Source organism: Gallus gallus, chromosome 1 (assembly GCF_016699485.2).
Source record: "Gallus gallus isolate bGalGal1 chromosome 1, bGalGal1.mat.broiler.GRCg7b, whole genome shotgun sequence".
Taxonomy (NCBI): domain Eukaryota; kingdom Metazoa; phylum Chordata; class Aves; order Galliformes; family Phasianidae; genus Gallus; species Gallus gallus.
This window is the reverse complement of record NC_052532.1, coordinates 27,254,142-27,271,384: the sequence shown is the minus strand read 5'-3', so window position 1 is coordinate 27,271,384 and position 17,243 is coordinate 27,254,142. Positions and strand designations below refer to the sequence as shown.

The 17,243-nt window shown below is 35.3% G+C and overlaps 1 protein-coding gene across 6 annotated transcripts in view; it reads right to left on the bottom strand.

Annotated features, from left to right (window-relative positions):
• DOCK4 (dedicator of cytokinesis 4) overlaps nt 1-17,243 on the bottom strand; it is a 246,908-nt gene that overhangs the window by 150,245 nt on the left and 79,420 nt on the right. For all 6 annotated transcript variants that reach the window (XM_040651775.2, XM_004937544.4, XM_004937546.5 and 3 more), the window contains exons 2-8: nt 15,697-15,780; nt 14,951-14,991; nt 12,597-12,652; nt 10,612-10,708; nt 6,755-6,903; nt 2,319-2,403; nt 519-670 (exon numbers count right to left, since the gene is read on the bottom strand). In XM_040651775.2, coding sequence (XP_040507709.1) covers nt 519-670; nt 2,319-2,403; nt 6,755-6,903; nt 10,612-10,708; nt 12,597-12,652; nt 14,951-14,991; nt 15,697-15,780 — 664 coding nt within the window. The remainder of the gene's footprint in view (nt 1-518; nt 671-2,318; nt 2,404-6,754; nt 6,904-10,611; nt 10,709-12,596; nt 12,653-14,950; nt 14,992-15,696; nt 15,781-17,243) is intronic.

Below are 17,243 nucleotides of genomic sequence, written 5' to 3'. Positions count from 1 at the left end.
CAGTTCCCAAATGAAAAAAAAGCCAGCAAACCCTAAATGGATGTGAGATCGGGTTTGACTACTTCATTAAGAGTGTGCACCTCAGGCTCCTATTATAAAACGATTTCATAACTCACTAAGCTCTCTGGTTTGAGGTACCTAGGAGAATTCATCTTATAAATATTACAGAGCAAGCAACAGCTGCAAGTTTTAATGTGCACTGATTAGGAGAAAGGAAAATAGAGATACTAAAAAGTAAGCTTTGAGTCACAAAACTAATACTCAGTCTGTATGCACAGATGTATATATGTTCCCTCTCAAGTAAAACCAGCTAAAAACTGAAATAAGTAAAAAAGGCAGAGAAAAATATATTATTTAAATCCAAAATGATACTGGCAAATATTAAGTATAGGAACTGGATTACAAGACAAAGCAAAAAAAATCTTTTGCTTGTTTTTAAATGTGGAATTTATAACCAAGATCAAAACAGTGCACACTGACAATGTAAAATCAGTACCCACTGAAAAATCATATGCTACCTGATGGGTCGATTTTCTTTACTATCGAAGAGTGAGAAGATTACTTCCAGTTCCTCTCCCAGATTGGAGCACATTAGACTCTTCATCTGAACAAAAAGATGGTGGCTGCTAGCTGGTACAGGCGTGTCTTTTTTTCGATGGCGATGCTCCATCTAAACATAACACAAAAAACTCAGCAGTCAGTTTGAATTAAATGTAAAGATCTCAGAACAAAACAAAAGGTAGAAAATACAATACTGGATTACTTTCTTATTCCCAATTTTTAAGCTTTTAATTCAGTATTAATTTGTAACAGTGCTTTGTTCTTTTTTTTTTCTTAATGTGAGAAGGAGAAAGCAGGGAAGCCACTTTCCCAACATTACACTCCATCATAATTGTCCCTTGGAAAGGCAGTAACTTCTAGAAGCTTGCTTTTTCTACTCCAAGAATTCCATCCCATTCTAACTGTCTGCGCTGTAACAACATTGTATTTCATAGCAGGTTTAAATAGTTAATGATCTGATACTCTACTAATCAAACACACAAGGAACACTTTGGCAAAAGACTATATAGAAGTACTTTTAAATGGAAAAAATTACTCCCGTATTTTCTAATCTTTGGCAGAACATTATGTAAAAGTTACTAAGCTCTCTTGATTGGACTTTACAATTTATAACTTTACCATTTCAGTCACCAATTAAGGTTATACTGTTTTTCTCTTATGTCGTATCAAAACCAATTTTAAAACAGTAATCTTTGTAAGTTACTGAGCCCTCAAACCAAACTTATTTTAGATCTTTTTTTTCCTCTTTATTTTTGAAAGTGCACTCCATGAGTCTCATCATTAATTTTCTGGATTACTCTTCCTCTGTACGTTTCTTCTTATGATTAATGGTTTCTCGATGTTTGTCACTTAGTGCTTCAATATAATTCCACAAAATTACATATGACTTTGAACCTGCCCAAAGGTATACTGGTTCCAGAGTGAATAAATTACTATTTGACTCTACAGCATACATTATCAAAATAAGTCATTAAAAATTATTAAACATATTAAAATTTCGGCTCCATAACAAATTATCATAATTTCCCTCTGTTCTATATTCTGCATTAAATACATGCTTTAGCATAAATAAAATTTAATTTAAATAAAAGCTTAGTCTTAAGCAAGTAAGGCTCAGAACTCTATTACTGTAACTGCGATAATACTATGAGCCAAGGCCTGTGGAAATGAATTGGAATGCTTTCTTAGACCTCATTTGATATAACATCAGAATAAGAAATACCAGTACTCTTTTTAGGAAACCAAGATAGGCTTTCATGCCCAAAGGAGAGCTTTTCTATGTAGCTCAGCTGCTATTAACATTAATGTATTAGAAGAGATCAACAAGCCAATGTGATTAATCATGACAATACCTGTACCACAAGTATGTTATTTTATTTCCACTAATGTTATCTAATGGGACTCATGGGCCAGTTAAAGCACTAATGATGAAGAGTCTCATAAGCTTTTATTGATGATTAAATTCATATTAGAACTCATAAATTTAATGATATATCAGAAAACAAAGCTGACAGTAAATAACATGTGGAATGTACATGTGTGCAGACAGACAATATAAAATCAAAGCATCCCATGCAGAGGAGGAGATGAAAAAAAATATTAAAAATAAATCTTCTTTCATCGTAGTAAAACCCACTGCATTAGCAAATTCCAGTTATTTGAGCAAAAAAGTACTTTTCATTAAGTAGAAGAAAGTTATCATGAAAACCTCAGCACGTAATCTGTCAGCACAAGGACAGAGTATTAAATTCACATACCAGCCTGTAGAGCTCCGTAATGCTGATCTCTTCAGGATCCACCATAGCATATTCTTTTCTTGGAACTAAGTCAAGCCCCAGTTGTCTGTATGCGGAAAAGAGAAATAAAGAGATACTATAAAACACTAGAATAACAGTAAGTAATTAGTTTCTACATACGAAGGAAATAAATTAAGAAATTTAATTCATTCTCTTCATTGAATGTCAACATTCCATTTAACAAAGGAAATACTAATTGGTACTCCGAACTTCTTAGGGGGCTTTTTTGACGTTCGTGCATGATTCCTCTATTTTCTGCACTTCGTAACAGCAATGGAATATCTATTCCCACAATTTTTAATTCCATTTCACACTGCAAGCAATGTGCAGTGGATACCGCCCTTAGTCCTACTGTGGACATTACACAGTGAAAATTGCACTGGTACTGTCATTTTGAATGACAACCACAGAAGATAATACAAAAAGAAAATCCATACAATCTCCAATCATCGGTTTATCTTAAATTTGGACTGGATTGCATCAAAGCTGCTCGGCTGTGTCTCTTGAATTAAATAATTAAATACACTTCAATCAACAGGAATAAAAAATATTTTCAGCCTAGCAGCAAGTAATAAAGATCATATATGGGGTAGTCATGCTGAATTTAGAGAAAAAATGATAGATTAGAAAACTTAAAAATATTTGCTTTTAAAGAATGGGAACTGATAACTTCAGAAATCGCCACAATTCTGAGCAGACAGTTCTTCCACTGCATTAAATATTTAGGCTTTCAGACAGCAGTGCTTTCAGAATCCCCTGAAATTCAATTAGTTCTACTACTGAGTAGTATTTAGTCAGAGTTTCACTGAAGAATCTACGGGCTAAAGAAAAGATTTTGGAAACAGCACGTCAATGCCAAAAGTTATTCCAACTTTTCAAAAATTGTTAGAGAGTGGTTTACCCAGCTGATCTGATGGAAATGAAATAGTAGGGAATACAAAAAGAGATGGATCTGACACAATCCATCCCATCTCCTTCAAGTTGAAAAGCTGGAAACAAATTACGCTGAAATTCATGCTTTTTAGAAAAAGTATGCCATGACAGACATACTCACTTATATAAAGTAAACTTTACCTGTATACAGTGGCTGCACTCATTTTTGTTTGTCTGTTTTTAAGCTCCGCACTTCAGATGTAAAGTACTTTCACTATAGACAGCTTTCAATAAGTACATACTATAAATCGCATCACTTTCACTCATGCTGAATGAAAGTAGACTTAACATCATTAGGCAAAAATACATCTTTAGAAATCATGAATGGATTTTTTTATAGATTTAATCAAGCCAAAATTACATTTTGGTCCATCTCTTGTGTCATCTTGTTGTGCTTTTACAGTTTCTCTCAAAGGTTTTGAATAACAGTTTTATCTGGTATTTAGAAGAAAACAATAAATTCCTCTTCATGCACTTAAATTCTACAGAAATTGAATTCTTAAGAAAATAAAAAATCTGTTAACAAAAACAGAACACCCTTTATTTTACAAAGGAGACCTTAGGAGTGAAATAACCGTAAGGCTGGTTTATGAATAATGAGGTAAGAAAGATTTGCCACAGTAGGAAGATAAGGTGCATTGGAAATGAACTCAGAGACGACCCATAATATCTGATGTCCAACAAAACTGCCAGTAGCATTCTTTTTGCTGCTTACTACAGTCAATACAAACCCACACTTGATTAAAAGAAAACAACATGATGAGAAGTATCCGTGACATCTGCATAACAGATGTAACTCTGACACAAACACAGGTAGGTGCAAAGTGGTTTTATTACTAATACACAAAACTAAGGGTTGAAACATCTGACTTCAGAAAACTTGTTTAGGAAATAATGCATTACTCTTCCTACCCGTAAGCTTAGAAAGCTGAGAAAAGTCCAATTCTCATTATCTTGTTCTGTTTGAAGCAGATATTTTTCAAAACAATTTACAGCCATTTCTGTTTTTGTCCTCAACATCAGCTTTTGTGCATGCTGAGTCTCCTTCATTACAGTGAACTCCTGCGCTGGAAGAAGCTTAATTTTTCTCTAAGCAGTCCCACAAAACAATCTTGTTACTTACAGAACTGAATAATGGTTGAAAGCAAAGAGGGATTCTTTTGAAACTCAAGGGTCCTGCCTAACTGCCTGACATCACTGGTTCAAAAACAGCCCAGACATGATAGCTGGGTTAAAGTTTCAGACGACAAATGCCCACTTCATAAAATACAACACTGCAACCATCTATAGCCATCGCAGTAGGCACTTGCACAAAAATATATTAAAAACAAAACAACATACAGGCATTAGGCAGATCAGAGCAAATAAAAGTCTAAAGCTGTGCCAATTAGTAGCGGGTTATGATGTTTGTTGTAACAGAATTTGGAGAATGTTGTGCAGTTCAAAGGATGGAGAAAGACCAATATTCTAGAAAAATAAAATAAAATAAAATAAAATAAAAAGCCTCATTAGTATTTTGATGGCTCCATACCTATAGAGTGGGGAGGAAATACTAAGGATGAGATCCAAATCACACTTATTCCCACTGAGAGCTTTTCTTTCCACTATGAAAGCTAGAGTGACTGAAGTGTATTTCAGTCACAAGCTTCAAGGAACACACCTGTCTTTTTCAAAGGCTGATTCAGACTTTGCAAGTTCTGCATTATTCTATTCAGGGTCACATATTTTGTAAAAAAGCTTGCTATAGAACAAGGTACAGAGCACTGCTCTGAGTAAACTATCAGCCTGTATCAGGTTATCAGCCTGTCTTGGTATAAAAACTACTATTCCAAAAGTACAGGACTTTAATCCATGAGATTAGTTCACTTCCTTTGGTTTAGTTTAAATAGTTTTCCAAAATCAAAATTATTGTCTCAGATGAATCACAGAACCACGAAGGATTGAAAAGATCTTCAAGATCATCCAGTCCAACCGTCCACCTACCACCAATATTTCCCACTAAACCATATCCCTTGGTACAACATATAAATGTTTCTTGAACACCTCCAGGGACATTGACTCAGTCACCTCCTTGACGATCAAAGAAATCAAGTGTTTTTGTTATCTTTATGACCACATAAAACACCATTTTTACTACTGCTACTGCCTCAGGGTAGTGTGCTGTGAGGGAAAAGGGATGCTCCTATCACTCCTGATGCACACACCTATCTTACACTTGCCCTTTCATTCCCAGGGACCTAGCAAAGTAGCCAGGAGTGCTGCACTGAGACAAATACAACACATGTAAGCAAAGGGCTACAGATGTAGCAACACAGTGTTACTATGGAGGAAGCACTGCAAAGCACTCTGTACATAACAGCAGCAAAATTTACTGTCTGTGGAGCCTATTTCATCTGGTCTCAGATTTCCAAACTCAAAGCAAAATCAGTACCAAACGCAAGACATGCATGCCAATGTAATCAACAGCAGCGCATTTCATTTTTGCATTTTCCATACTACTCAGCTGCCCAACCATACCAAGCACACACTTCTTTGCAAGAGAATGACAAGATTCTGATGCCTCATTGCTACAAGAGCACAGACTCATGCTGGTTTTAACTGTCATTGTAAATATCACTGTGTTGTTAATCTGTGCTGTTGTTTGCACCAGTAATACTGGAGTTAAGAGTAGTCTATTGGGCTTATTATTCTCATGGGTGAGGTATCTGGAGCAGAGATTAGCTCATTGGCCTTTCAAACTATGCAAGATAGTAACAAGATCTGTGAAAGCTGTATTCAGAAAATGATTTAGAAACCATTTTCATCATCATGCATTATGCTAACAATTATCTATCCCCCACAAGTCTTCATACTGTTAGGCATTTATTAATACTGAAGATATATTAATTGAAGTAGCGCGGGTTTAAGACAAAAGAATGAAAATCTCTTGCTTTGAAAAAAAAAATTAAGAGAATATAAATGGGGTAATCAATTTTTGTCACTCAAATAAAAGAATGATGCATAGAACAGTATCAAGATAATACTAGAGATGCTTAAGAAGAAACTGAATTGTACAACACAGATCAAGAAGATTAAGTAGTGTCAGCCAATATAATTTCAGTTAATAGACAGAGCTATGCTACACTATGCTGCATAAGAATCTGGCCAGATATGTTTTTAAAAGACTTAAAAGGAAACTGCAGAAATCCAGTATTCCAGAATAGTAACTGCAGTTCTCTTGCAGGTTGTACCAGTGCTCTGTAAAATAAATTGAAGCAAGTATGTTCCTTTAGTGGAAGGAAAAAGGAAAGGAAAAGCTGTAAGTCATTTTTTACTGCTAAAACGTAGTGGATAGAAAAATAATGAAGAAAAAAAAATCCATAAAGAAAAGTGACATCTGTCAGAAATTTGTTCCTTATTTCAACATTCTATACTGAGCCTAAAACTGGTATTATAATGAGATTACACTGTTTTCTTCTACTCACTCATTGCCCCAGTCCAGACGAGCAGTGATGTGTCGCTTCACATCCTTCATTCGATCATGGGTGAGGTGGCCAACCAGGACTTGCCTTCGCAGGTCTAGGATTTCATTCATTATATGCCACAGTCGGTGAAAGAGATCCCCCTCATTTCTCTGTGAGATAAATAAAGAATTGCATCTACACCAACTGACAGTCCTAATGAATACAGATGTGGTATGGAAATCAATACCCTTCCATCCTTATTCCCTTAGTTAGTCGTGATCCTCTTCCTTCCTCTAATGCTGTGACCTCTTTACCTGTATGTATGCATGCACATGTGCACAAAATCATTTCAGATCTTACCACAGGTAATGCCTTTGCACTCTAAAATTTCACTCAAACTCCTAACACCACACGTTTACACAGCCTGATTTATATGACAGATATGACAAAGATTCAATAAAAATTTGTTGAATGTCACAGCACTGTTTTATTCTGAAAGCATTTTCATTATATGTTGTTTCATCAAAACTGGAACCGTGACAGCATAATTCAAGACCATTTGAACTCACACACATAAGGGGATCAAAAGGGAACAACTCCTAGAATTCAAACTCCGAATCACATAGCATCAAAGTTCTTTTAACTCTTTCAGGGACATAAACGTACACAGTATGGCCTAACTGTAAATAAATAGACTCATGTAGACAGAAATCTCTTCCAGACGGTTCTGCTTCATCTAACTGCAAAATAGAAGAAATTACATGAATATGAATAAAACACATCCTCCTACTCTAATTACGTACCAGTTAATGACATAAACCATTTCCCATGATGGTTTCCTCCCTAACAGCAGAAGTTCTTTTAACTCTTCCTTCGCTTTACTGTAGGTAGTTTTACTTAATATAATTTTTCTAAGAAACTGTAGCTTGAGGAAATTATTGCAACTTCTATTAAGTGATGCATCACAAAAAAACATTGAAAATTCAGATCTGTTCTGCTTATTTTTTTTAAAAAACAAACAACACAAAAAAGTAACCACCCTAAGCCACTCATTTCCCTTTTACTTCTTCCTAAGAAAAAAAAATGACATAAAACCAAATTTCAGCTATTACTGCTAGATAATTGCCATGAAAAGATAAAACTCACTTAGAAGCATCATTATTCTCTGTCAGTACACTTTATATTCCACGAGCTCTGAAGAACACTGCTGTGTGACAAATTTGCCTTTTTTATTTCACATTCATTCACTTCATAAGCTCGCTAAAATAAGCACTGATTTATTGTTTCTTTTGGCTGTCTGGAGAAAAAAAAGGAAAATCAGTGTGTTTCGAACACACAGTAATAACATCAGCGAAGAAAAAGGTTGCTGAAAAAGAGTCAGCTTCAGTAAGAACAACAGAATATATGAACTTTATAAGTAAAAGAAAGCCAAAAAACCAGGTCACGTAAATTGTGTCTAAAAGCAAGAAACTGAAAAAGTCTTTATGGGAGCGGTGCATAGGCTGATTGCTTGTGCTCACAGTTTTCCATTAGTTACAGAGATTTCATCTTTCATTAAAAAGAAAAAAAAATCAAATAATCACTGATTCATGTGTATCTTTCTTTTTGATACGCGATGATAAACTCTACTGAGGTAAAATATTTAGCAGAATACAAGAGACCTGCTAGTATTTCACAACAACACTAAGCTCCAAATGACGTTTTCAAGGCAGCACCCTTTTTTCCAAAGGTTTAGCATATGTCTGAGTTTCTTACATCTCAAAGCGCTGAGTGGCCCTGCAAGCAAATGTGTCTGCTTTATAGATTTGGTTCTCTCCTAAAGCAGATTGTGATTTTGCTTCTTTTCCACTAATACCCTTCCTCATATGTAAGCACAGAAAGCAATTACACTTAGATGTGCTTAAGACAGTTAGGTAAAAAACTTCCCATTGTAATCTAGAGAACTCTCAATATAGTTTCGAAGCTCACCTCAGAAACAGTTCATACTGCTAAACTTTTTAGCTTGACTGTCAAGTCTAATTTGATACTGTATAACACTGAATTCAACATGATCTTTTAGGTTCTTTCAGAAAAGCTTTCACTAAGCAAACAAGTCACTGTACCAACTGCAGGTTTCAGAAGTGTCGCCTGGTTCTGAGTAGTCACTCTGAACACAATCCCTACAATCATCACTCAAAAGGAAGCAGTCCAGCTGCTTCTGAATCATCCTGACTTATGGGCTTTATTACATAAGAGAAGATAGCTAAGCTTCTCACAGTTTAAGTCATAATCATCAATTTGGCAAGGAGTTAAGACCAGGGCTTGGAGGTCTGAACTATGAGGAGATGCAGGGAAACTGTGGAGATGCAAGGGAAAACATTTTGATTCCATCTGATTCATGCACATGGTATCAAGTTTAAGTCATGGTTAGGATTCAGTGTAGCAGATCAGAAGGTGAAATGTTAAGAACCAAAGACGATCACAATACAAATCACAATTTAGTTAGTTTAAATGGAGGCAACGCTTTAAATATTTCATTTCAGTCTTTAAAGACAACTCCACAGGGAAAGTTAAAAAAAAAAAAATACCCAAGTGAAGAGAGGAAACAGGAGGTATGAGATGAGGGAATTGATGATAATTATTCCAAGTTAGATTATAAGGATTAAAAAAAAATTGAAAAGATACAGAATGGTGAGAGAAGACTAAATTTCAGTCAAAATAGAGAGATTAAAGACTAAACAGTTTTATATGTGTTTTAAGTATACCAAAACCAAATAATTTCTATCCATAGTGGCAGCCAATTAAGTGATGCAAATGGTAGAATTTTTCACAATGAAGAACAAAGTAAGTTCAGAGAGGGACCTTCCGTAAGTAGTTGTAATAGAATTTGTAAGAAAAGTGCAAATGAAATATGAAAATGTATACATAGGAATAAATTAAAGGGACAGTATATATTAATTGCCACAGAGCACCTTAAGTGTGATTTCAGTAAAGCAAGGGTGACAAAACAAACAGAAGTGATGACGTCAGGAAGAAAGAGAAAAAAACCAGCACCACACCATATCCAGATAAGGAAAATAAGAGAACTGAGAAACATGGGACTTTTGCTGAAGACACATGAAGTGTGAGACAAAGTAATAAGGCAGAAGTACCAGACGCCACTTCAGAAGTGTGTAACTGCTAGGCCCAAAATTTGCTCATTGCTGTTACTCAAGAACCACTTCCGGCTCCCCTTGTCAGTGAGGACTCAACAGCTGGCATCCTTTGATCACTATGTCATATACAAGAGACCCTGGTCAAGTAAAATGGACATGCCTTGGTACTTATGAATGTGTAGATGTACGAGAAAATAAGATCTATAAGAAAATGAGTACGAATCAAATCAACTGGCTTAGAGACTTTCTGCAACTGAAAATTTAATGTTGTTTATACAAAACTTTGCCTGAAAATGCAGTTCTTTTTTATACTGTTTATTAATAATGTCTTTTTGTTTCTTCTTTTTGCATATACATATTCTGGTCACTCAACCATTAAGAAGATCATTTTCTCTCAATTAATGCATTGGATCTGCTATTATAATCTATAGGTATAATAATAATACTAGTCGAGGAGTCTGACATCTCATTTCCACATTTAATTATTTTTGAAGTTATATTAAAACAAGAATTGTAGATTCTCTGACTTATTTATTTGGTCAGAGTGAGCAGTAAACCACAAAAGACAAGTTAAAGAAAAATAGAAAAGCAACAATCAAATAAATCCTACAGGAAAAGAGATTCACAAAATGTCCACTACCTCCAATTATCTTTTTCCTTTCTTTCATGCAGGAAAAGCTATATTTTAACAACATATCTGGTCTTTTGAGCTGGTATTCAAAGCAACTTATTCAAAGTACTTGCCACATAGAGTTGTTTCCACATCGTTCCCCAGTCTCTTAAAGTTGATGTCATCTCTGTAATAACAGAATCTTCTGTTGGAATAACCATTTCAAATTGTCTGAAACGTGCAGAGGAACACATGGTATTACATAAGCATTATAAATCACAGTACAGTTACTAACATAAAGACTTCCTCCTGCCAACAGCAATGTCAATTAAATTACAAGGGAGTTCCTTCAACCCACTAGACTTTTTATTTATACATTTTCTTTAATCTTCATGGAAAGTATTGGTCCTAGAGAAGTCAAGGCAAGCATTTTACCATGAGATAAGCACATCAAACACTACTTTTATGTCAAAGTAATTCCCATGCTTTTCAAAGGATTTCAAAATGATCTTGCCACTTTAGCTTAGACTGCAAATCAGCGACTGCTGCCACACTTTTTAAACACATCTGTTTATAGAAATAAGACAGAGAATGTCATTTCTTCAGCTGAACATGTATATTAGACTTGAAAATAAAATTGGTACAGTGTGAGTGAGTTCCTGACTCTTCAGTGCTGAGCTAGAAAAACCTGAGTTGGCTTGATCAAGAGTGTGATCAAAGTCTAAATCACACCATCACTTTATACACCATCATTGCTATCACTTTGTTCTTACACACAGTACATTTTAAAGTCTGCATTCACACCTAAAGTACCTTTCTCATGATATAATTTCCCTTCCATCAAGTTAACATAACAGTGTGAGAGCCCCCAGCCCTGATGCTCTGTACATCACCTGAACAGGAAATACTGACTACAGAAGAAAATACAGACAAATAAGACTGAACTCCCTGCAAATGTTGTCACTGCGTCTGCTAAGAAAAAATTATTCTACACTTAAGCTTTGTTGACAGTTTACAACAATTTTATTTCAGTAAACCCTCAACTTAATCTACAATCACTTCCAAAGGAGAAATGATCCTGTACCCATGGTACAATAAACCATGGGTACACTGAACTCTACAGCAAACAACTCTTTTTAGTAGCATTGCAATTCTCATTTTTACCTGTGTGAATGAGACTTTCAAATATTTATTTAAATATATAAATCAGTCTTCAAGGTTCATTTTTGCCAGTCAGGAAACACTGACCTACACATTCATCCAAGCACCCAAAATCAAAGTCATCCGCACCTGTTTTGTAGGCCTCCATCTAATTTGATACTAAATGCTTTTATTTTAAGAGGTTTTAAACCATTACATAAATGTGGACACTCCCAAATTACGTAAAACTTTGGAAAAGACTGTGTTAACATCACTGCCAAGTATAATTATTTAAAAGTGATACTTTCAAAGAAAGTATTAAATTTCCAAAAAAATTCACTTTATTTTACTCAGAACATTTTAGTTTCAAAAAACTTTGTACTAATTTTAATCTATTGTTCTTTTTTTTTCTTAACTCTTCTAAAAATGACATGAGATCAGTCATTATCAAGAATAGATATTTGCTTTTCATCATCTGAAGGAAGGCAGTAAGGGAAGAACATCTCTATTCCTTTACAGTTTTGGTGAAATATTTTGCCACTGAATTGACACTTAATCTTAACATTTGTTTTTGTAAAATGTCAGCGGTCTGCCATGGTACAGCTGGTCTCTTTAAAGAAAACAACTACTAATCTTAAACAAATATTTCTGTACAGAATAATGTGTAATTAGGGCAAGAACTTTTTTCTAAACCAAACTTAACAACAGGCAGTGAAGATGTGATTGTTTTCTCTTTACTCTAGACAACACTGACTGACATTCCCAGCTGTACAGCATGTTCTTCAAGCATATAACACACTGATTTCATTACCACACAGGAGCACCATGTTAGCTAAGGACAGCCATTTCAAGTCTTCTGGCCAAAGGCTTGAGATGAAATATTATAATGAAATCATCACTCCCTGCCAGATTCGCAAATGATCTTTGGCACAAGTAAATTACCATGTTTAAATATCTGAATCCCCCAAATTTCACCTACCCTTTGTTCTTAACGCATGCATTTTTCAAGTGAATGTAGTTGGATGGAAAGATACCCTGAAAAACAGAATAGGTTAGGTAAAAACAATGAAAAAAATTCCCTTTAGTGAGTTTGGAGAATAATCTTAAAGCAGCATTTTATATGCAAATGCAAGCTGAATTAAAAGTCCTCCAAATAATTACCAACAAGCATACACAAAAAAGAATTCAATATATACTCAGTGCAGATCTAAAGGAAACAAAAATGCCTTTAGTAGAGTTTTAGTCTTTCAATATTTAAGAAAATTAGAAGATACAGTTGTAAAGTATGTATAAGATTGCTTGACAGCTCATTTATCCTAAATAATTTATTAATATTCCCACTGAGAAATTTTTACCAACACGATCTTAACAAGATCTCTTCAGTACAGATTTGCAAAATAAATGAAATTAATGAATTTCAATAAAAATAAATAAAGATAAATTAAGAAATAAAACTTTATTTATGAGTTACTGTGCCATGCAGCAAACCTGAAAGGTGCAGTGGATGCACACCAAAGAGCCTCAGTGTTCAGACAGGAGTGGTCCTTTCTAGTTAGCCAAGCATTCTTCACTGTTCTTTTGCATGGATAACAGTGTCACAGCACTTGCACCACACACTAACCTTCATTAGTCATAATGGTAAGCAAAATTAAGCAATCCAGGTTCTATATACTGGCTTAGAACATAATACACTACCGCTAGCTACATAATTCAGTGAAGGAAAATGTAAGTGTGCCCTTCCTTATTATAAGCCCTGCTACATACAGCTTTCCACTGTGAAGGTGCCCCATTTTCTTTTAACAGAAAACATTGTTAGACCTTTGAAAAAAAGGCATCTACTGTGTAACACCAGCTGCCCTTGAGAATGCTCCTTCTCCTCAGTAGCGTGAAGTAGTTCAGGAGAGCATCTCCCAAGGACAGTAAGACGTGTAGCTTTGGCATTTGTAACAATGTGCCAGAAATCAGGATGGTGCATACACGGGGCACTGCAGACCAGCTGCCACAGATAATTTCTTTGAGCATCTAAGCTGATGGAATAACAACAGGAGAACCTTGACAGAGCAATACCAATTATAAGCTGACTTACAAGGTGTTCCTATTTTACTTTTGGAGAGGCTCCCTTCAAAAATCCAGTTCAGAAAACTGTTTCCCTTCCTTTTTTCTATGAAAGTAGAAAATATCTGTCTCGTTCCTTCACACATCAAGTCATGTTTAGAAAACCTATTCATAACTTCTATCAGCACATTTGACAGACCACAAAGAAACTGTGACAGCAAACATGTGGTGAGAACTGCAACAAAAGACACTGAAGATGCGATAAATACCAACTGCTCATGTCTTATAAATCAAATTGTAATATTTATCAGTGAGGTCAAAGTAATAAATGTCAGATTAGACACCGGCTAGATTTATTTCTCACACTGACCCTCCACATAAAGCAAAGCAAATTTATGTGAGCAGAGACTGAAAGCTTAGGGACAAGAAACCAGTGACTTGTATGATAGGAGCCCCAGAAACTTCTGAAATTTATATATTATATGCCCTACTTTGCAGCTGAAGAAGCTTGGAAATGAAGAAGGAAAGGGGAAAAAAAAGAAAAAGGAGATAAGCTGACAACGTGAGTTAAAGGAAAAACAAGTGATTTCAGTATTGTGTTGAAGGAAAAGAAGTCTTGAAATGGTTTCCCATATGAAAAACCAAGACTTTATACTGACAGTCAACAGGAAAGTAAGAAAACAGAAAGACAGTTAAAATAGGAAAATCTAAAACACATTCAAGATGAACAAATGACGAAAAAAATAAGTGCATGAATATCATAATATTTCATGTCTGAACGCAACAAAAACCAACCAGTGAAGTCTGTCAGCTACACTCCCATGGAAATAAAAGACTACACAACAAGGAAAAAAAAGAAAAATGTATTTTACATGGAAACAGACAAATTTTTTTCAACTGATACTCCATATACATCTCCAATGGCGATTGTGAACTAATATATACCATCAAGAAAATAGGCACAGTCTAATTAACTTTTCTAACATTGTTTACAGTTTCCATTCTCTGTAGACTTTTCCCTATAACTTAGCTTCTAAAAATCAGATTAAAAGAAAATTTGCCAGAGCCTTAGATTTGTAAAGTCATCCAAATGCACAAGAGCCTTTGAGAAGTGTAATCATTGTCCAAATCTAATTCATGCAGTACCAATAATATACTTATCACTAAGCTCCAGTTTTCTTTTAAGGGTAAATATAATCTACTTATATGGAGACTATAAACTTTTTAAGAAGTAAATACACATTTTTGCCAAAGTGCAAAACTGTAATTGATCTTTACCTTAACATTTGGGTTTTTTAAGGCAAATCCTCTGTACCATCCTGTGAAGAAAGAACATTTTTGTTTTTCAAAGTATGCAAGTCATTTCCACATGTAAAACAGATTTCATTTTTCCTTTTGGACAGATACAACTAATATGCAGTGATGTCAGACTGCACTCATTTAGAGTACTTTCCACATAATGAGAGGTAATTTGTTTAAACCAGCTCATACTTAGATGATTTAATTCACACTTATTTTCAGGAATTATTCTTTTACCCTATATCCCTGACTGTTTCTAGTAATGCAAACCAGATATATTTTGCACTAGAAAGAAAGTCTAATGCAAAAGATGAAATAGATTCATATTCACTGTAAACATTTACAAATCATTTTTGGACTTCATAATCCAAATGTATTGATTGCATTACTATACAAGATTTAAAACATATCCAGTTCAAAATGATTGATCCTATGCCTTTGGTAGGAACATTTCTTACAAGATTAATAGTATATCATCCCAAAATTTAAAATAAATAAATAAATAAATAAAAGCCCAAACCACACCTATTTAATAAATGAACAAAATATCATTTGGAAAAGACCTTAAAGATCATCAAATCCAACCGCAAGCTAACCTTACTGCCTCAACTCTAACTACTCACCACTAAACCATGTCCCTGAGCACATTTTCACACACACAGTGGTGTTCAAATCAACACTATAGGATCCTTCATCACCAGTGGAAGTCCAGCCAGTGAACTCACCATCGCACTTCTCCAGTATCTGAACTGTGTCTCCAATCTCCAGTGAGAGGCCATGTGGGACTGTTCCTCGAAAACCAGCTATTACTGAAAAAGACAGAAAGTTTTGATTATTTGCATGATTAAAATATAAGGCAGGATTCCTTGTTAATAAAATTCATATACTAGAGGGGGAAGTTAAGAATAGAAGGAGTTAAAGAAGGAGTCAGAGGTTAAGCCACTGTTATGAACAGAACATTTAAAACACAGGATTCATAAAAAAGAAAGAAACACTTACAGACCTACTATGCATGAATGGAAAGCTTGTACTGGTGAAGGCTGTCAGCTAGTCTGTTACTCATAACTACCCCCAAGGACAGAAACTGTTTTATTCCAAATGTTCCCACTAACAGATAGCTGACCTCAGACGTCTGCAAGCAGAAAGTGCCAATATTTTTGTTGCCATCTGTACCACCAGCATGTCACAAAAGGCAAGACTTATTTCTCAGTAGTTTAATGGGTGTTGTAGATCCAGCACTCCACATAATAATCCCAGCTGAGGAAATGTTTAGGGAGTGTAGAACAGCAAAGCATGCTAAAGCAAGTTCTTTACTAAAACACACTGGCATGCACCACTCTGCCCACAGCCTTGCTGGCCAGAAAAGCTGAGCATGCATGGGTATGACCTCGGGCTGGAGAAACAAAGTGCCCACCAGAGTGATTTCCATTTTCTGAACTGCAATATCATTCTGAAGTTTAATTTTGAACTTGAACAAGAAAATGGTTTTCTAACCCTATCAAAGGGATGCGATGCAGCAAACTACTTGGTGACTTGATAGAAGTCTTGCTGCTATCTAATATCTACCAACACAGTTAGGAAAACACAAATCTCACAGTGATGTGAAAAAACAACTCAGGGCTATATGAACAAATCTTTGCATGTAGAAGCAAAAAAAGGAAGCCTGTCGGTGCAGCTGTGCTAAGTAAGCAACTACTCTTTCACCAAAGGAAATGCAACATTTGAAGCCACAAAAATCCCTTTTAGCCTCTGGTCTTCTGCCTGGAGTCTCCCCCACCACAGGCAGTGACTGCACTCAGTCACAACACAGAGGCAGCCTCCTGCCCATGTCACACTGCTCCTAAAGCAGCAGCAGCAATTAGCTATCAGAGACCACGGAAATCTAAAATTCCTTTGTGAATCTTTGCCAGAAAGCTCAAGCTTTTCAGACTCAGACAATGGGATATGTCCTACAACAGAGGATGGCACATTCCAAAACATGCAGCAGTTTAAAAAAAAAAAATGCTTAATTTGGATGGTATGCCAGTTTTGAAAGGCTGTGTAAAATTTGTTTCATTAATAACTGTAAGTAATGGCAAATGGACAAATCTCCCACTGCACAGGTGGAAACAAAAGCTACTAAAAACCAACATTATCTCCCCTCAAGCTCTCTGAGGCATTACTTTTTTTTTAATTTAATATCACAGAAATAAATTACTTCAGCTGTAAAATCAGCAGGAAGTTTTAGAAGTCCTTCACATGCCGTGATAGAAGGATTTAAGAGCATAAATCT